The sequence below is a fragment of the Excalfactoria chinensis genome, chromosome 2, assembly GCF_039878825.1.
Source record: "Excalfactoria chinensis isolate bCotChi1 chromosome 2, bCotChi1.hap2, whole genome shotgun sequence".
Lineage (NCBI taxonomy): Eukaryota > Metazoa > Chordata > Aves > Galliformes > Phasianidae > Excalfactoria > Excalfactoria chinensis.
The window spans coordinates 20,265,553-20,287,285 of NC_092826.1; the positions used below are offsets into that span (position 1 = coordinate 20,265,553).

The 21,733-nt window shown below is 40.3% G+C and overlaps 1 protein-coding gene across 1 annotated transcript in view; it reads right to left on the bottom strand.

Moving 5' to 3' along the window:
- The window catches only part of VPS13B (vacuolar protein sorting 13 homolog B), a 404,032-nt gene that overhangs the window by 14,410 nt on the left and 367,889 nt on the right, over positions 1-21,733 (bottom strand). Inside the window, exons 47-57 of the mRNA XM_072328758.1 lie at positions 21,365-21,535; positions 19,753-19,954; positions 18,862-19,050; positions 18,328-18,474; positions 16,954-17,228; positions 15,365-15,492; positions 14,567-14,766; positions 11,672-11,790; positions 9,628-10,451; positions 4,874-5,050; positions 3,770-3,940 (exon numbers count right to left, since the gene is read on the bottom strand). Coding sequence (XP_072184859.1) covers positions 3,770-3,940; positions 4,874-5,050; positions 9,628-10,451; positions 11,672-11,790; positions 14,567-14,766; positions 15,365-15,492; positions 16,954-17,228; positions 18,328-18,474; positions 18,862-19,050; positions 19,753-19,954; positions 21,365-21,535 — 2,603 coding nt within the window. The remainder of the gene's footprint in view (positions 1-3,769; positions 3,941-4,873; positions 5,051-9,627; positions 10,452-11,671; positions 11,791-14,566; positions 14,767-15,364; positions 15,493-16,953; positions 17,229-18,327; positions 18,475-18,861; positions 19,051-19,752; positions 19,955-21,364; positions 21,536-21,733) is intronic.

Consider the following 21,733-nt stretch of genomic DNA (forward strand, 5'->3'; position numbering starts at 1 on the left):
GTATAAAGAAAACCTCAATAAAATTAAACACCAAAGCAACAAAACAAAAACATATTCTTCCATTACTGGACCAAAGAATTTCCAGCAGCACCGTAACATCTGCTAAGCATCAGCTGGGGTGCACTCTAGTTAATGCATGTTGCTCAGTAAGCATAAAAAAGATACTTCGATAACTACAAAATTCAGATAGTTCAGAGTATATCATTGCACTACTTCAAAGAGAATTTGATTACTGACAGTAACTGGTTCCTGCTCAGATTGACCAACAATATTCGGTGCATGTAGCAAAAGCATGGCTCACAGAATTTAGCAAAGCTCAGTTCGCTTGCAGCAAACCTTCAGAGGAAGGAATAAATGGAAATATTCCCAGTCTTTCACCAGGAGAAACTGGCCATGCCCTGCCACAAGGCTGGAAGCTACCGAAACTGAAAGTGTTTCTGCTCCTTTTTGCTATAGTCCTCCTGGGTTGCCACAAGTCTATTATACTGAAAATACCATCGCATGGAAAAACAGCTAAAATAAAGTGCACCTGTTGGCTCACGTTCACATATTTGTACAACTGGGACGAGGAATAGCAAGACCTGCAGGGTTGGCTCTCACAATTTAGCTTGTAGGTAGTCAAAAGTCAAGCAGCCTCGATTCAGTGATCGTGGCCCTGTAAGAGCAACAACAACCCTTCATAACAGAAATCTGAATTTCTGCAGTTCAGGCTTCACCTTCTCCACAGCACAATTATTACACAGTCAGTCAGCATTGCTATCAATCCACCTTCCTAAAAACTGAATAGCATTCAACAGCACTTTTGAAATTGTGAATAATGCTTTTCTTTCTTTTTTCTTTTTTTCCTAATATTTATTACCTTTTCAGTTATTCAGAAGTGACTGACTTTCTCATGGAGCTGCTTCACCATGTAACTTTCACTAGGACCAGTAGCTGAAAATAAGGCCCATCGTTTCAATATTCTCTTTTACACTTGGCTTATTATTTTAAGCTTGACCCTGTCAAGCAAAATACAAAAGATAATTCCTCGGTGGGGAGTGCCTGTCATCTAAACATTTTATGTACGATTTCACTGTATTTTTGTCTGACCGTATAGTAGGAAAAAACCCAACACGTGTCATGAGCTTTTGCTTCTTTTCATGTACAAATGTGACTAAAATGACCCAGCAGTCTCCCCCAAACTAGCGAAGAAGACAGCCAGCCAAAGATAACAATCAAATCAAACAACACCCTGACAGTGCTTGAGTCATTTAAAACGAGACAGGACAAAGCACTTAAGAATGTACCACTGGGAACAACTTGCACTGAGGAGGAGACAAGAGTACATAGTTTTGGCCCTGATTCAGCAAAGCTCTTAAGCGCATGCTTAAGAGCTTTGCAGAATTGGGGTCACCACGAGCCAGACTTTTGGAAAAATCAGAAAAGCAGCTCTTCGTTGTGTGCAGATACCACAACGTATCAGTGAGCCGAGTGCTCTTACGTGCCGGTGCCTACGCATGAAATCTGCGTTTGCAGTTCTTTAAGCAGCTCGCCCGAGTCAGATGGTTTTTGCAAATGTGGCAGCACTCTGACTGTCCTATAAATCTTTTTTACACTTCTCCATGTTACAATTATAATGTCATAGAAATTACAGTTCACGGGGTCTTGCTCTCTGCATTCCTGTACTGATCTGAACTCTTCGTGCATGTGAAGGAATATAACAGAGCAGCTCCGGTTTGTTTCCTTATGCACGAAGAACCTGGATGTCTTTTTGCAGTGAGCATTTACATGTTTACTCAGAACACGGTGAAAGGAAGCAGCACAGCAGCAGCTCCTTTTGCCTACAACTGCTTTTGGAGGGAAGGCACAATGTTTGATAAATGAAACGGTCAGAAACAGCTTTCTGATGCGTTCATAAAAACTGAAACGTAGGTCTAAGTATAACTGAGGACTTGATGCCATTTGGCGGAGTGCTGCTGTGTACAGAAAGAGTCTTCTAAAAAATCAAGTTTAAATTACAAATTTCATTCAAATTTTTCTGACTCCTCCCTCAGTGACAGGTCCCATTATTGCCGTCCTGTAGTTACGCAGCAACCCTCGTTATTTATTTGAATGCTTAAGCTGCCTGCATTGCTAAGAGAAGACGTATTTAGCAGTGAGGACTCTCTAAATAGGAACAGTGGGACTAGGAGCAGGGTCTCAGCTTGCAAAGGAGCTTTCGTTAAATGTTGATGTGCAGTTCTAAGTTTCTAATAAGAAGTTTGATTTTTTAGGAAAATTAGGGATGCTGGAATTGTGAAATCTTGATTTCCTAAACTCAGACATCCTCCTGCAAACAACCAAAGCCTTGTGCACAGGGACGTGTTATACCAGAACAGCACATTTGTGAATGTGTTTCACAGCTTCCCGGCTTTCCCAAACAGCAGAAACTTTTAAATTAATATAGCCAAACTTTTGGGTCGTGCTCTGCAGTTTGGGCTTACAATTTTAGCCCTGAAGGGCTCTGGTGTGTCGTCGAAAAAGACAGCCACCGCGTTACCTTCCTGCCTTATTAATAACTGAGCCAGGATCACCAAACTGTTTCACCAGCTCACATACACCAGGCTGACACGGTGCTTCTAAAAGTATCTTTCATCCAGCTTCTCAACCTGACTGCCCTTAGCCCAGTAAAACAAGTAGGTAAAATAAAACCTCCCCTGAACCGCCCTTGATTTGCAACACCAGTAACAGCTTACTACTAACTAGCTACTAACATAGGAAATTTCTCCTACATGCACAGTTCTCCCAGGACACTCGCTTTTCAGTTTACAGGCATTATCAAATGACAGTGCTTCACATCATCTAACCTTATTGCTTAAAATAATTTCCAGTAACTTAACCCAAACTTGTAACATTTTTACCACTTCCTCTTTGGGGCTTTCAGGGTTGCGGTTGCAAATTTAGGAGTTGTGTACACTACTGAAGATTAGGAAAGAGGACAAATCCTTTCAAGCTTTAGCTCTTCTAACCTTTTGCACTGGACTGCTTTTGGTCACTTTGATCTCTAAGGGATACATACTCTTTAAGATGCACTAAGGAAGTCTGCCAAACAATACAACACTGCATTCCTCTGCTGTGTGACAAATAGAAGGAACCTAGAAAATCCAGCCCGTTACTGCAAAACCTCTGTCAGAGATTTTTCTAATATGGGTTAGTATTCAGATTCTTAGGCACTATTTGGAAATGGCCAGGGCAATCTTCACTTCTACTCAAATCACTTGGCTGCTCGATAAACACCTTACACCAAATTGGGATGATCTTGGTCTCTCCATAAAAGCAGAATTCCTCATCAAAGCTTACTTCACACTGATGCTCAGTTCAAGTGGTTTTCAAACAAGACCAAGAATCCCCGATATCTACAGCACATCAAAAACAATCAGCTTCAGAAGGCATTCCTATAACTCGCTGAAAAGTAAACACCAGCCCGATGACGTCTCTGTGCTGACTTATTTACAAGTCACCCTGCCCAAGGCAGAATATTGTTCTGTGTTTTACATCAGGTTCCGATGCAAATATTTCACAAAGAAAGTGTGTGCAAATTTGTTTGGTATCTGCAATTATTTTATCAGCAAAAATCACACACCGAAGTCACTAAACCTTGATAAAAACAAATGATATCTCAGACACATGCAGTGCGACTATTTCACAGGAAAATAACAGACGTTGCAGTCATAACACACACGCAGAAAAGGCCGATGAGCAAATCAGAAAACAGCATTATCACTCAACTTGATATTTAATGGTACGTTACCTAGAAGGCTAATGCCTAAACGAGAGAGCCCTTGTCTCAGTCCTTCTCCCAGATTCTCTGGAAGCTGCCTCCTCCATTCTTCCTGTCTGTTGTAATGCTCCTCATCCAGCGACAGCCTATCCATATTCCGAGCAAGACTTGTTGCCAGATTGGTAATTGACGTCAGTGTACCTAAATACGTGGAGATATACATTTGGGTCTGGATCAAAATGCTTTAATTTAAAACACGGCGTTGTTCACCGCCTCGCTGAAATACTGCGCTTAGGAGCAGAACAGCAAAGTCAATTGAAAAGTTGCCCATGTGTAACATTCTTTACTATTTGTGAAGCATCACCACGCTGCTTCTACGGTCCACATCACGCCTTTTACATTAGCCTTCACCAGGTTTGCCCAGCCAGTGGGAAAAGCAACTCATCCGAACATCCCTCCCTAGGTCCTAAGTCTAACCTAAATGGAGTGGGGGTGATGGGAAGGCAAACAAATATGTACAGAATGAGCCCGCAAGGACATCTCCTGAGCGAGCCTGACTCACCAGCAAGCAGCTGCAGCCACCTCTGCCGGCCGCCCGAAGCCACGCGATGGCACTGTTTAGACAGACTTTGCAAAACAAAAGCTGCTTGTGTTTTAAATCCAGCTCTGCCCTTCTGTCAAAACCCATCCGCATACTAACACAGTTATGACAACTGTATCTACTTTTTTTTTTTTCCTTTTTTTTTTTTTTCTTTTCTTTTTTTTTCTCTTCTTCTAAAGAAATAATAAATACGATGAGGCAACACAGTGTAGGATTTCTGATGGTTAGCAGAAGTGCAGAACACCTTCGATATTTCTGAAGTTATCACATGAAATACTGGCTGAGCCAAGCTGGGTTTCCCAGTGGGAGGTTTAAAATTCTGAAGTTTCTGAAACATTCTTACGCACCGTAGTTAAGCAGCGATCTGTTTAATACATAAGATGTTATATATGAGCTTTGCTACCCTCCCAGCATTTCGCTGCAGCCTAGCAAGCCAAATAAAGCTGCAAGCAATACTGTTTAAAATTTTAACACATTCTTTAACAGTGCACGACAACAAAGCAGCAGTAGGAGCGCCAGAGTGAAAGAATTACCTTTGGAAATGTGTTTTACAAATGATGTTGTTCCTCTGGAAACACCACTGACAAATGCTCCCGGGCCTCTGGTCAGCCCTTCGTATGGGAGCCTAAAGAAATCAGCTATGCCGTTCCCAATGCTTCTCACCAGACTAGCCGGGCTCCCAAGGATTTCCAGAGATCCAACAACCCAGCCTGTGTGGAGAAATGAGACAAATGTTACGCCTGCAAAAACTGCAGAAGCAGCAGTTGTGAAAAGGTTATTCCTTAATTCTCTTTTTCACACTAGAATTCATCGCATTATGAACTTCCTTTGAGCAAAACACGGGAAATAACTCATCCACTATGAATTCAGAAATGGCAATCTTTCATACTTCGTAAATCAAAGAAATCCTTTTGGCATACTCGCAAATAGCTTTAGAATGACTTCCTTCCAGGAGCTTCCCGTAGTTCTGCTAAAAGTGTGTTAGGGAGGTGGGCGCTGGATTCCCACAGCTACGGAGGGACGGCACAGAAAGTTCAGATTGCTCGGTCGGTTCCATACGCTGCAAGGCAGTGTCGTGATTTCACATCCTTGTGCGATAGAGTTGTGACAGCGAGTTTATGCTGATACAGTGTACTGCGTTACGGGAGTGTGGAGGTCAATTGCTTGATGGAGTGTTAGGAAAGGGGATGCAGATTTTTGACAAGTGCTTAAGAAGTTATTTTAAATCCACCCCAACTTTTCTAAGCTGATCGTTTTCTTTCAAAGCGTAGTGAAAGCCAGACAAATGTCTTCTTCTCAGTACAGTTGTGTAAACAGCAATGACATCTACATGCTGATTAGGTTACTCATAGGGGAGTATTCCCTATGCATATCCCATGAGAGGAATCTGGGGATCTGGTTTCCTATATAAATGCAAGGTTGCCAGCAGCTTGCTGGATGGCCAAGCGCGCAGCAATCTGTGTGAGCCTTGCTGGAAAGCTGCTTGCAGGTCTTGTCTTTCTCAGGCTGGCTGGCAGCAGATTTATTAGGGAAACAGTGCTGCAAAACTTGTATTTTTTTGGCTGTCCAGAGAGAGCGATTCAAAGATGGCAATTAACATGAAACGGGAACTGCCTGCTCTTGGAGCCTCAGCATCGAGAATTTCAGCTAGCGCAGTCAGAGCCGCACGACAGGGACAGACGGCTGACGGATGGACAGAATCGCCTCCTGCTCTCCCGCCGAGGGCCCTTGATCTGCACTGCCCTCCTCATTCCCATCCCGTCACCGCACACTCCTGCTGTCCAGATGCTTTCCTTTTTTGCTAGTAACCCCTCCCAGTCACTCCTGTGGAAGGCTGAATCATGAAACTCAACAGAAGAGAAAATGTTACTCATATGAAATGAATTAATCTCATACTATCATTCTAAGCTCCCGGAAAATCTATTATTCTTGTTGAATCTGTCCCACATTTCAGCCCTGGCAGGTTGAGAGCTCTGGTACAAGCAGTATAAAAAGTGGGAATCGCGCTGGACATAAGGGAGTGGGTGGGATGTGCTATGAAAACAAGAAACAAGCGCTGCTGGCAGCTGGACGAGTGGAGCGGCCCCAAGCGCTCAGCCCTGCCGGCCCGGCAGTGTCCCGTCCCACTGGCAGCCCGCGCCGCTGGGGACGCAGAGGAAGCCAGCGCTGCAGGCCGGGCCTGCTACTCCCTCCGTGTCATATTTTTAACAAATTATGCTTGCCACTGTGTGAAGTGATGAAAAGCTGGAGGGGCGGGGAGACATGTACGGATGGAAAAGATGCTCTTTCTGCTTTTTCTGATCAATAATGTTGCAATAATCCCTTACAACCAGATGCGTCTCGTTATTTTTAAATGCTTTTGGCATTCCTGAAGCAGTTGCTTCATTCTCTGAGGTGCCACTGTCTTAGTGTGGTCCCTCTGTCTGAGGGATGAGGACAGCAGTGCCTGACTGCTTGCTTGTGTACCCAAAGCAGTGACGGGATGGTGTGAGGTGGTGGGAGGGAACTGCGGGACACAGTGAGGCAGTGCCCCACAACACCCGGGCCAGCTCCGCACACCTGCTTGGACAGCCAGAATTCCAGGAAAGAAAACCATAATAAAAACAGGAGTGAAACTGCTTGAATGCAGTGCAGAGGGGCTGCCTGGTATTGTGGGGATGGGCTGTTATGCCGGGCCCTGGCCTGCAGGCTGTCAGTTTTGGGAAGCACTGGAAGCAGTGTGCAGGAGGAGCTATGTGGTCTGTGGCAGCACTTCTTGATCACCAGTGAGAGCAAAAGTCATGGCTACCCATTCTAAGCATGCACAACCCAACCCAAGGAAGAGGTGTGGAGCAAGTTGGGAACAAAAAAAACTGACTAACTGGGAGTAATTGCTCAATTCACAAGTTCTGTGCTGCTCTGCAAACATACAGTGTCATGTTAGGCTACCAATTCCCAAAATATGCTTAGAAATTATATTCACTAATATGAAAGGGTCATGACTGCACTAGGAAAAAGCCACCGCATTTCCTTTGTAGGCAACTATAGGGCTAGATGTGGTTGACAGCAGTAATATTTTCAAACAGATTTTTAATAACTTTTAAATATAAGCTAACTAAATTAGAGTAGGATGGGAGATTTCCACTGCAAGTGCTTGTCAGTGGGGCAGGCAGATTGGAACTAGATGATTTTTGAGGTCACTTCCAACCTAAGCCATTCCATGATTCTATGATTCTAATCAGTGTGTTTGAGTAGAGCCCTTCAGCTCCATTCGTTGCCTGCCAGACACTGAACCTGGCTGCTCCTCTGTAGCATATGGTGCAGCCTGATACAACCCCATTAAGAAACCATGAAGCCAGTCCTACCCCTCCACAGGGTGGCAATGGTCTTGCACACAAATGGAGGCAAAACAGGACCGCATCCCACAGGGAGCAGAGGCACACATCTTTGTGGGAATGGTGCTTGTGCAGATGCTGCAACAGTTCATGCATGAGACAGTGGTAAGCAGACAGATGCCAAACATCCCCTCCTCTTGCAGAAGCTTAACATGGTTTAAATGCAGCAGAGCAAGCCCTCTTCCACAAGAATCCAATCCAAGAGCTGTAACTCACCTGACAGTGAGGAAAGGATTCAGTCTGCAGACCATATAATGCTTTCTACTGGAATTTTTCCTTCTTTTTAGCTTTGTTGACACAGTCAGCCTCTTGACAAGTGTGACAAACCCTTTGTAATAAAGCAGTGGCTTTGTCTCCTCAGGTAGACACTTACAGACTAAAACCACCATTCTATCATGGCAACTCTTTTCAAAATACACATTAGTTTTAATGCTGAGAGGGATTTAATTAATAACTAAATATAAGCTTATGTTCTTTCTTGAACAGACATTCCCCTGAAGCAAACCTTATTTCTTAATATTTAAATCTGCTTGATTTCAGGCTGTCATGAGCCCAAAGCAAGGGGTGGCCTGTGCACTGTTGCACTCTGCAAGAGTAGCACAGGAGGAAACACCAAGACCAGGCTCAGGAATCTGTAACTAGCACATGTGCCTCACCTGGGATGTTGCAGATGAAAAGTCAATATAACCCCAATTTCCTGCTGCAGTCTATCACCACTTGCAGCACCACTCCCATCCAGTTGTGGGGAGGCAAACTCACACCGGGGACCACAACTGGCCACAGTTTCACCCTTAATTAGCAAGAAACTAGATCTCCCCTTTTGTACTATGGGATTTGACTGTAAAACAAATCCAAACAAGTAGCAAAAAGCAAAACCTGCAAAGTTTGCAAGCAACTACATATGGAAGCACTAAATGCATGCACGATGTATGGTGTGCAATTGTGCAAACAGCTGCCACAACCAGCTGCACGAATTGGGTACAAACACAGTGAAATACCAGATCTGTAGCTCACTATTTCTGTTTATAGACACCTGAAGTGCACGCATACATTTATGATAACAGTGCACAGAAATCAGGTCACAGCTACACCTGCAGTACAAACGTAAGCATCAGATTTTCAGAAAATCAATGCACAGGAAAATAAACCCAGCATTTCAGCGTGGAGTCTGTGACTTGTTTGTGATCATGGAGGAGCCTCTTCGTCCTACAGGTACAAAATCTGCTGCACACCAGGAAATTTTACACACTAAATAACTTCATTATTTATAGATTTATGTTTATAAACTAATATTTCCAGGAAAGGGAATGTACCTGCAAACCTCCCAGACTAATTGCTCACTATTGATCCTATCTGGGAAAATGTTAGTAACAGCAAACTTCATAGTTCTTGGATCAAAGGACAGCAAACATCTGTGTGCCAGTTTAGCATGAAGGCTGTATGAAGAAAGACAGATTCCTAATCATAAACTGCAGCCAAAAGGAGTTTTAACAACAAAACAACATTCAGGGCTATAATTTACTTCTGAATGCAGAGCAACACGCTGAATAATTTGATTAAATGTAGTTTTGGGGAGTTTATGTGAGGAATGTGAGTTGATTCTGTCTAGGACTGTAATATAAAATGACAAAACCTTAGCCAGCTAGAATACATCTTTTATGCTGTGTTCAGGGTTTAGTAAAGCCTTCAGGCGGCTGGCTAATGTTTAGCACAGCTTTACAAATCTTCACTGGTGTCTGCTCAGCCATTTTATTTCCCTTCTGTCACATGGTGGGATGTGAAATGCATCTCAAAATATTGTATCATTACCAAACAGTAATTGCACGGCTAACATCTAGATTATTCAGCCTGAGAGACAATTACAGAATCCTGGCACCTAATAAAAATATTACAGGTTATGAAAAAGTACTGACCTGCTCTGAAAAGCGCTCCGGCAGCATAATGCATGGCCAAGGCATGGACAAGCTGCCTGGCAGTGGTGAAGATGGGTCCTCGCTCAAACACGGAGAAGGAGAGAGGGGTGTGATCTGAAGCTATGTACAGTTTTAATGAAGCATGAATGCTGACAAGCAGATTAACAGGCTGTATTGTTAGTTTTCTTAACTTCAGTGGCTTGACTAAAGCTCTTGCATGCTCTCTCACTTGTTTGGGTATTATCTGGGCAGTATCAGAACTATTCACAGACTGCCAAGCGCCTTTGTTTTCTGGAAGGTATGTATCAAACAGAGTCTTAATGTAGTAAACAAAGGTGTCTTCCACATAGAGCCTCGCTGGTTTGAGTTCAAAGCTGAGGTCATTCACATGAAACATGAAATTCTCTTCTTCAGAAAAAGCAATGCAAAGCTTTATAAAGCAGTTTTCCTTATAGTTTTCCAAATCTTTGTTGGAAACAATGAGGTTGTTTGCTCTCGACCACTGTATGGTCTCATTTTTCTCTCCTTGGCACAGCAAGACTGCAAAATGGAAATTGGATTTGCCGTACAACTGATTGTCCAGTTGCAAGTCTTCACAGTACACCTGGAGACTATAAAATGGTGGGAGGCCTTCCCCAGTGTCCTGTCGGAACTCTTGTGACAGGGATCTCAGGTAGCTGGTTGTTGGGGCCATGTGGAGGAAAACGTTGTCTGCTGTGAGCCGCAGGAGTTCAGATGACACTTTGTGATTGGTGATATCATCAAACACGGCGAGGCTTAGCTGACTGATAAACACTTTCAAGAACAGGCTCTGCTCTTGGCTTCTAGATGGGAGGGGAAAAAAGTTTGTTACTTTATATATATATTGAGTTCAGCAAGCACCTTGTTTAAAAAAGCCATCATGAGAGACCTGCATTTAATAACATGGGAAACTCCTCATGCAAGTCCTGCTAATGGGATCTGACAGCTCTGATCACCACAGTGGGAATCACCCAGGATATCTTCTAAGAAGCGGAATATTACAGATCTATGCCACGTTTCTCTTTCTTTCTTACCAATCAACAGAACAGATTGGACAGGAATTCCCTATATATGCAGTACTGCCCTATCAGATTTGCGATATAGCCACATATGAAAATAGACAAATAATATTTTCTAATAATTCAAGTATGCATTCAATTCAAGCTGTTACAGAATTTTCTTGGAGTCACTACTGAAGGCTACTATTCTGGATAATCCATTTCCCATTACTGAAGCAGAATGCCCTCCAACTAAATCATGATGGCATTTTTACAGTGATGGCATTGAGGGCTTCCCCCCCCTCCAGTGTTAAGTTCTCTTTGCCAAGTTTAACTAGCAAGTGAACTATTATGTACTGCTGATGACCAATTTCTGAGGGATTAATACTTAATTATAGCTCAAATAAAAACAGTACAAGACATTCCACTCTAATTGTAGCAGCATTGCTGGAGGCCAGGCGTGGTGTATGTTAGAAATAGGTAGTGTTGTAATCACACTGAGCATGAGCACCAGGCTGTGGTCTGTTATGGAAGTGAGCAAAGCCTTCTAAGAAAGAATGTTATAATCAGGTGCAGTCAATTACCGGATGTAAAAGTATTTCTACAGCCCTTTCACATCAAGCTTCCCATCAGCTTTAGCAGGAGCTCATATGATTAAGGAGGACAGGATCTGGTTAAATGCATGTTAAATCTATGAATGTACTCAAAATTAATTATGATTGGAAATGCTATATATATATATATATATGTATGTATATTTTTTAAATGAACAGCTCCGGACTTCTTTTTGTATCAGCCATGTAGCATTTACCCTAAAGCAACTTGCCTTCTGATGTTAGATCGTCTTTTTTTAACTGTGATACACAAAACATAACATGTGGTCTAAACATACCCCACAGAGTATGCAGCAGAATTAAATAAAACAGTTAAGCATAAGTCTGTAAGTCAGTTAACACTTAGAAAGCTGACTGTCTTCTTGGGGCTATCTCGCTATGCTTTTACCATCTTTGATTCACTTTGTGTACCTGTTGAGGTTGATCTCGATAGGTCCTGCTCTTCCCTCTGGGGCCAATGTTATAATTATTGTTCCACACTGATGGACAATGTCCACATAAACACAGCCAAATCCAGTCAAGAACACAACCTAGTGGGGAGAGTTAAAACACAGACAGAATGCTATCATAATTCCTGTTTGTAATCTGTCACAATGTCAATAAATCCCATTAATGTATTCTAGTCGAGGTCTTTTACTCAAGTCACAATACTATTTAGGAAAAAAAATGAAACAGTTTTCAGTAGTTCAAAAAATAACAGCTCTGATACTGTATTTCAACTGTACAGCTCGACAGAATCTGCACCTCATCCTTTAATTGAATACAGTTAATTAAGAATGTTCTTCTACAGGAATAAGCAAGACATGCTTGCAGGGAGGAAGTTACATTAATAAAGAATAGATAGAAAATCTTAATTTGCGATTTTGGACCAATGATGAAGGTGCATTCCTGAAGATCCCCCAAATCCCATCTTCTCCTCCAGAAAACAAACATTAAGTTAACATTATCTTACTATGCTGTAGCACAGAGCTGGTAATACGAATGGTTGATAACATGATGCAAAAAATGTGACAGCAAAATTTTAAGGAGTAAAACTGAGAAAGTAATGTGGATTCATGACAGCTTGCTTAATAACTCAACACTAAGCTGGAAAATGTGAAAGGTCTAAAAAGTCAGGGAAATGGGAACTTGACAACAGGTTTGTGTCTTGCTTAAGCATATGCCAACTTCCATTCTGAACGTGTTGTCCTTAGGAATAAATACTCTTTAAAAGGGTAGATAATGGCAGGACAAGGGGAGATGGTTTTAAGTTGAAGGAGGGAAGATTTAGGTTGGATATCAGGGGGAAGTTCTTTACTACAAGAGTGGTGAGGTGCTGGCACAGGCTGCCCACGGAGGCTGTGGATGCCCTGTCCCTGGAGGTGTTCAAGGCCAGGTTGGATGGGGCCCTAGGCAGCCTGGTCTAGTATTAAATGTGGAGGCTGGTGGCCCTGCCTGTGGAGGGGGTGTTGGAGCTTGATGATCCTTGAGGTCCCTTCCAACCCAAGCCATTCTATGATTCTATGATAAATAGTCTAGTTTAAAAATAAACCTTATTTTTGGAGCTTAATTACACAGTATTTACATACAAGCTTTGTGTTTTTCCAGAATATAAGAAAGTCCTTTCAGGTTTGGAAAACTTGCAGCAGCCCTTGTGAACACAAGCTGGCTTCTGTTTTATTCTAATCTACTATCAACACAGTTATTTACAAGACTGTAATGACAGGAGCTATCATTTAAAAGAATGCAAAGTCAGGGAACAGCACAAAGATAATGGGCAAACTGAAGTGGAATAAGCAGTTGTTTGTCTTGAACAAACTTTAGTGTTGTTAACAAGTCACCATAACAAAAAGCTCTTGGAAGCTCCTTAGGATCAGGACTTAGACTGATTTTACCTTTGCTATTTATTTATGGTACAGCTAATTAAGTTTCATTCATCAAATTACAGCTCATTCTTCCAAGAATTAGATATAAAATAATTTAATTTATATACATCAAGTTTAATGCTTCACTTTTCTGAAAGTTATTCTCCATCTTACAGTGGTGGAAAGGAGGACATTTACTGACTTACCATACAACCTTGCTATTTTATAAATCCTCGTGGATATTAAAGATTGGCTATTTTAATTCCAATTTCAGATAATTCTGATGATGATGGACAGCAGAGATATACACCTTAAGTTTTAGTAAATTAATGCTTTCCTTTTTTTTCTTTCTAAGGGGATCAAGAATAAGAAGTACCCATCTGAGATAGAAAGAGCACAAATTACTTAAGATCCTCTAAAGTTCCAGTTATTTCAGTCTTAACCAAGTTGTATGTGAAGTCAAATCTAAGGCTATTAGCAGATTAATTACTTATATATATTTACAGTTTTCTAAGGGAAAGACTGATTAAGAAATCATGGGAGACTCCCTACATGCAAGCCCTAAAACTTCAATAAGAGAAAACTACAATTTTTATTTGGAGAGTTCTTCAAGTAGACAATGATCCCCAAATGTTGTCTTAGCATTTAATTCCTTCTAGAAGCCAGATACTTATAAAGAACCCTGGTCTGGCATAACATTAATGACTGAAATTTGAGACCTTGCATTGCTTGAGTGGCTTGCTGAATGAAACCGAACTACTTGCTATATAACATAACACTCAATAATCAAGAGCATTTTGTGATTGGTCCCCGGGGAAAACATCTGAAACCAGTATTTCTTTCAAAGAGCCAAGCAGTTTATGTTGATTCCATGTAAACTAATGACTTCAAAGATGGAAAAAATTCCCATCAAAAAGAATTACTTCAGTCAAGGAAGTTTTCATTTACCTCTAAACAGGGGAAAAAAAAACCAGAAGGAAAGAATTTTTTTGTTGTTGTTTTTGTTTTATAAAGACATGGTTGGCTTCTGTGAAGACACTGGAGGAGAACAACAATGATGACTCCTACACGATGTAATGAAGTTACCAAATGGAAGAATTTTCCTGGATCTTCTGGGATTCTTTACTTCCAGGGGCCAGAAATTTTCGGGACTTATTTTTCCAGAGAATGTCGCGGACTTGCCAGGTTGATCAAAAGTAAATGAAAAAGTTCAGCACTACCAAGTTGGAATTTTTGATCTAACTATTTTTAAAATCAGTCACTGCCAAGTATGTATCTGTATTCTAAAAATTCCACAGGAAGAGGCTTAGGAAGGAGAGGTCTCAAGAGTTTAAAAGAAAAAACAAAGCGAACAACAAAGCCAGCAAAAAGGATATGCACATCACAGAGGAGCACTATAATATGTAGGTCAAGAAGACAGAGACTTATGCTGTGAATTAGGAAATACTTTATAGAGATTTACTTGTGTTCCTTGATTGTTGATGTCCACAAAATCACTCCATTCATTTACTAAATCATCAGATGACATCACTTTTAAAAGAATGCTGGGTAACAAATCCCTTGTTTTGCAGTCTGGGTAGCTGGAGACTTGATGGTAAAGTTCATGATGAACTGAACTTTCAGCTGGAATCTTTCTACAATAAACTTCAAACTTTGGTGTATCTGAAATATTTATGTATAAAATATATAAGATTAGGGTTTTCTGAAATCCACATTAAATAACAACAAACCTATGCGTACACAAACTAAGAAGTTTCTAAAATACTCTGCCTGAAATATTAGTAAGACATAAAAACATTACTTTTCTATTTGTTGAAATTGTCCGTGCCGTTTTTTCTTTCTTTTCTTTCTCTTATTAAGATTTATATAAATAGTTTTCCACCGATTGTTACATTAACATATCGTAGCTGGTGGGTTTTTTTTGTAGTTGCATTTGCCAATCTGAGGAAATGTAAGCATCCCATGGGACTGAACTGATGTCAACAAAATTTCACTGTCTCCTAGCTTCCTACAGCCAGTTCACCTTGGTAGCTGGAACCACAGAGACTCAAAAGCCTGCAGCCTCATCACCTCCTGGTTAATTTCACTAGTGTCCAGGCTTCAGTGTGCTCCAGAGTCACTAGGTTTGAGATTCACTTTCATGTGAGTATGAAGTTCTTGTTTTAACCAAAACACATACTGAATTCAACTTTGTCCTGGAGATAATGTGAAATCATTTATACTCCAACAGTACAGTTTTTAATTCCTGCATGCAACATACCTTTGAAGTTCTCTTTTATGAGCAATGAAATGGAGCACCTGTTGTGGATAATTATACGAGGACTTGGATCTTCTGTAAGTGTTAGGTATGTCACACCAAGATGCTCTTGGTAAGTCAGTGTTATAGCTCTAAAACAGAAGAAAACACTTTTTAATGTGGAAGTTTTGGATGAAACTTATATGTGTAATTTACTCTGGACATACAAATACATTCAGAACTACCAACTAGAATCTTCTTTATGATCAGGTTACAGTTCCACCAATAGTTACATATACAGGCAAGTACCTGTCTTCACAAAACATTACACTGAAACAGAAGAGCACGTGGAAATACCATGAAACACAACATCTAAGGAAAAAAACTCTTCACAGAGACTACTCGTGAGTTAAACTGTGCAAGATGAGAGCCCTAGCCAGCACAGAGTCACGTAAAATTAAAAACATGAGATTGCAAGTGCAAATTTTTAACATAAATCTTAAAATTTTTCCAGAGGAATTTGCACACATACTTCTCTGACACACGTGAAAGATGTTTTAAACAAGTACATAAATCTGTGACTGTTTGCTTCCCTGAAATGATCCACACTGCTATTGCCCCCTTCAAACATTGATGTTATGGATCATCACTACATCAGTGTTCAAAATGAAAAATCAATTAACTTGTTCTACCCATTAGCTACTTATACATTAAATGTCTTTTAGCAAATTCTTTTTAGCGTGTGCCCATTCGACTATTTCTAAAAAAAGCCCTTCCACCTCATGGTGATTTTCAAAATTCAAACACCCTCAAAATTTGCTCCAGATCCTCTCTGGCTGTCTCAGAATTATCAGGAATTCTTTCTGTGTTCTTCACATTTTGGTGGGAACCTTTAGTACCCATAATGACACCCAGCAGTTTAGGCAAGAGAAAGATCATACAGCTAATAATTTATACTGATGTAGCTTCTCAGTTTCTTTCAGCAGATTATTTGTTGCTTATATCAGCAAAAAAATGAATAGATTTATATATCAGGACTGAGAATTAAATCTGGGCATCTGACAAGCCATTGGACTTTTATTTTTAGCTAACTGGATGCATTTGTTTGGAAGCAGAATGCACGTTTGAATATTTCAAGCTTTCAAAACTTGGAAGCCTTTTCTTGCTTATAGTCCTAAAATAGTTTCTCACTTGTATCACTTTTCCTGTTTCTCCCTAACTAAAATATATTTTTACCTCCTGTAAACAAAAGTTACATTTTTGTATGGTATCACTCCACACTGTCCTTCAAATCTTGTTATAAAAATATTAAAACGGGCCATAACCACAAATGAAAGCTTTTAATTCGCTTCTTTTGTATGCATGTATAAATAGAAGCCCATACCTTATAAAAATCGTACAACTTGTACAAGATCATAACATTAAACCATTTACAATAAAACCATCAAAACCATCAAAAGATAACAATTTTTAAATTGAAGTAAGGCTTGCCTTTACATATGGGGGGCATGTGTTACTCTGACTTCCACATTAATCTCTTGCAATTTGTTACTGGCTGAGGCTTTATAGCAACAAGGAACATCCATCACTCATGACCGTTCAGCATTTAGTACCTGGTATAAAACCCGCTTTCCCTGCAGGCCCCAATGGGCACTGCCACGCTCTGTCTGGGAAACTCCTGTTTAATTATGGCTGGTAGGCTCCAGAACTCAGAGCTGCCATCTGGACTGAAACTCAGCAGCATGCGTTTTTGAGGAGGAGGTGTCCCTGAAGTTACAGGGCCGCTGTCTGCCAGCAGGTCCCAACATGGCACAGATGTCAGTGTTTCAGTGCTCCTTGTCCTGGATGGTCCCACACTGAACACGGTACTGTCTGTTGAGTGGAAGTCCTGGAGAGAAAACAGAGGGTTGTAGGGGACAAGGTGGCTTATAAGAGGATTTTATTCATGCTCATCTTGCATAGAACAGCTTCAAGTAACCACTGGGCCACAGCTAACTAAAAGCTGCATTGAGTCTCATTCTGTCAGAGTTACTTGGCCAAATTCTGTCTTCAGTTATACTTAAGCAGTTTAACTGAGCACAGTTATCTATAGTCCACTCTCAGCTGCACAAAACAACTCCACCAAAAGCAACAGTTACATCGCTGTAAAACAACTGTGAGAAGAAAATCCATTGATAGATTTAAAAGTAGTAATGTACTCTAGCCTCAGCATTCTTCCAGTTCCATCTAAGTTCCCCATAAGACTGCCACAAAATGCACAACGCACAAGCATAGACACTGATGTAATGAAAAACAACGCATAAATAAAACAATACCTAAATAGGGAACATAAACAGGGAACAGATCAATATGTTGATCTGACGACTCCTCTCCAGTTTGACTCTGAGAATTCTTTCCGTACATTTTCCTACGAATATAATCTTCAATAAATTTATATAAACTGTTGACCATGCATATGTTTTGGTTTCTTTTAGCTAGTTCTTAAATCTACTGAGTGATTATCAGAAAGCTGATGTTCACAATTTGATGCAGTTTGCTGAAATACATGAACCTTGAGCATGTCCCTAGTTCTGCAGCTAGATAACTGGAATCTTCCCAACAGGATAAAGAGAACTTTTCAGTCTGCCAGGCCAATATACCTCATTTACATGCAAAAAATTCAGTAAAAATTCACAAAACAATTTCAACAGCTATTACGGATTATGCTGCTTATTTTACAGAAATGGCAATTAGTGTCTGAACAGATGGAGGACAGGCAGAACTAATTGTGTAACGCACAGGAATCTCCAGCTTTGCACAAAGTTTGATCACAGTTAATTACTGCAGTTGTATTTGCCCAGGACTGTCTATTTTAAACTGAAGTGATACACAATAATCTATCATTACTACATCGAATGACTTCTGTTCAAGTTATGCTGTAAGCAGTTAAGACTATACAAATCTAAACATGCCTGTAAAGTAGGTTGCAAACAAAAACAGCTCTTTACCTCTTCTCCTGAGTACGGTTTGGAAATACAGAGCTGCGGTCTGTAATAGATTTGATATGATGTGTCATTGATGATTGTCGTCTTATCTTCAATTTGCAGAATTTGTATACCTTGTCGAACCATAGAAGAAATGCAGAACTGACACAACTGTAAGATAACGATGATGATGATGATGATGAAGTCATACACAAAAGCAGGAAACACTGAAATACAATGACTGAACTGCCATTTCCTGAACTGCAGAAACCCTTTCTGCTTGGACGTACTTTTAAAATGGAGCCATATTACATACTTCTGTCAATGATTTTCAAACAAGAATGATAATTAATTAATTCCAGGAAGTCATGGATAATCTCGATGAGCTGGGCAAATCATTTCTTACTAAGGCTTCAAATTATACTTCTTGCATTGTTTACATTCTCGTTATGTTTTACATGTATTAACATAATTGGGGACGAGCTTTAATGCTGCATACGTTTGATGATTTTTTAAATTAAATGATAAAGTTATAAATCGTGGTAATTTTCTCCTAACCTTTTGATGACCTGGAAAAGCACCGAGTTTTATTTCAGCTTCAACAAAACCTTCTTCATCCAAGGTTACCACTTCCCCATTCTCAGCATCCTTCCATTTTGGGGAGGTCACGTCATGAACCAGTTTGATTGCCACTGATTTGTGCACAGTATTAGTGTTTGCCCAGTATATTCCAACCTGAAAAGCCTCCTGTAGGTGAAAAAAGACCAGCTATCACTTGTTGATAATTCCACGCATTTCTTCTACACTTAAACATTGTTTCCAGTATGCAGCCAGTGTCATTCCCTGCCTTTTTCCAATTCTCTCTAAGTGGCACAAGGATAGCTGAAACCACATTGCGGATATGAGACTGACCCACCCAGTGAAATCAAGACTCTAGGCTACACTGAGATGCGTTAATCACCAGGCCTTTTGTTTCTGAACAGACATTCAGGATGGCAAAATAAGCAGGAAGTATCAAATTGTCCTTCTGGAACTGACAAATTGGTCTGTTGAATTATCTTAATTCTTTCAAAAATAAACAATATTAAGACTGTAGTAAAAAAAAACAAACACTTGAATGACAAAGCTGAGATATGTGAGAAGATCCACTGCATAAAGCCCTAAATTCAGGAAGGAAGATGTTCTGAAGAATTGTCCTCATTTGTCATTCACTCTGTCTTGTTATCAAACCTCTCCTGGTACTACATGAGCTATGAAACACCACCCACAGATGAAATGTTCCCTAGAGGCTGCCAGCTGTGCTACCATGGTCAACATACCCCCCGAGCTAATAATACAGGATGCAGTTAGGCCTGCAGAGCAGTGCCCAAAGTCTTTACTTTTGCTTTGGAGTAGTTTACTTAGGCTGCTACATGGAGAACTATGTCTCCTGACACAAATGGCAGTTACCTCGAAGTTGGGGGGAATCATTACTTTCCCAGTAGGCACCTGAAGCACTATTTTCTCTCCTTCAAACAGCCAGAGGTCCCACTTGGACTGATTGATAAGCAAAGCCCATGGCAGGAGTTCTATCAGCAGAGTTTTAACACACGGTTTCCACACTGACAGCTTTACCCGCATTGGGCTGTCCCACTGGGAGAGCTGCTCGCTGCTGTTTGGAAACAAATAAACAAAACAATGAAGCCAAAGGAACAAATAATGACTTTAAGATACGCACTCATTTTCATTTCATTTTCAAGACCTTACCTTTTTGAAACAGAGAAACAGTCTCCTCTTACCTAATCATTCTGGAACATACTGTTATGCTGCCAGAGTGAGGCTATAAAGACATATTTGTAATGGCATAAGCTCAACCTAAGTTTTGTCAATTAATTGAATGCCCTAGAAATTGCTGCTATTCTCTAAAGCTAAACCTGTGACTTCTGCAGACATAAAATCAAAACTTATTTATTTATTTATTTTCCCCTCAACTCTTTTTCTGATGTTTCTGAGCTGAAACACAGATGCCGAATAAACAACAATTTTCAATGTAATCAAGGGCAGCCCCTGTGCTAGCTGAAAGTTTTTCCTGCCTGCAACCTCTTCTGCAGTTTACAAATAGGAATCTTGTAATTGGTGAAAGCAGACTCTTAAAGTTGATTTCACAGGGCTGACTAAGCAAACCAGCACCATGCAAAGCTCTTGATAACAAAGAAAACGTTACATGTAAATAGCATTTCAGGGGGTTTCTTTTGGATGGGGTGCTATAGAAGGCTGGAAGCACAATAATAACTTTTCAAAACTGATACAATCTATAACTAGTTCAGAACATTCTGTTGCCTAAAAATGCACTCAGAATAATCTAATGAAGGATAAGATACAGTAAGCTTGAACGTTTAAGAAATTTACACTACAGAGTAAAAAGCAAAATGTACAAGCTTTCACTAACTGTGCAATATATGGCTAGACCGGATCATACACATCAAATTTTAGATCACTGAGATTATTTTAAATTAATGAGGAATCCAGGACAAGCTATGATATTTTCACAGCTGACTTAACTCTGAAAGGACACAGCTTGATCTATTAATGTGAGTAGAAAGTTCATTGAGGGTCTTGGTGATCCTTATTTTGATTAAGTAGTTGAGCTCTACAGAGTCCATTCTTGGTCAAGACTCAAAAAACGTACTGAGTTCCACTGTTAGGTCAGTTGCTTTAAATATCATTAACAAAGTTTTATAGTAAAAAGAGATGAAGATAATAACCTACTTAGATAAGATCAAAGATCCTCCAGGCTAGTATTCTGACTCTTATACTGGTTAGTAACAGATGTCTACAAAACCCTGAAAAGACATCTGGCAGATACCAATGTACTACCAGTACATTTTTCCGGCCTCCAACAATCTGTGAATAAGAGAGTTATTTAGTAGTAAGCGATCCCTTTGCACTTAATGATATGGATGGTAAAGTTTTAGTTAGCTTCTTAGATGCTTTATTACAATTAACAATTTTATCTTGTAAAAGACCACTTTATTTGAAAAGTCAATGCAATGACCACGAAGTACATTTAACAAAAAACTACCTGTCTGAATCCTTCTTGTTATATGGCCATGCAGGCTGGCGAGGATTAGCAGTGCCATAAAACTCGGACAGGATCTGGTTGACGTTGCCACCTGGGTGTGATTTAGTTGCTATCTGTTTAATAAGCGTAGTTGAGATAGGGACTGCGCACTCTGAAGGATCATCTTCCTCCCTGTCATTGAAACAGATCTGGTCATTCACGGAACAAGACCAAGTATTAATAGAACTAACATTTTCTGTAATGAAGCTTTCCAAGTGAGTTCTGCAAGAGAAACACTCTCAGAGTAATTGTGGATGAATTAAATGTCCACCAAGTTACTGAGCATATACAGATATACATGAATTTGTTATGACACTTTAATAACATTTG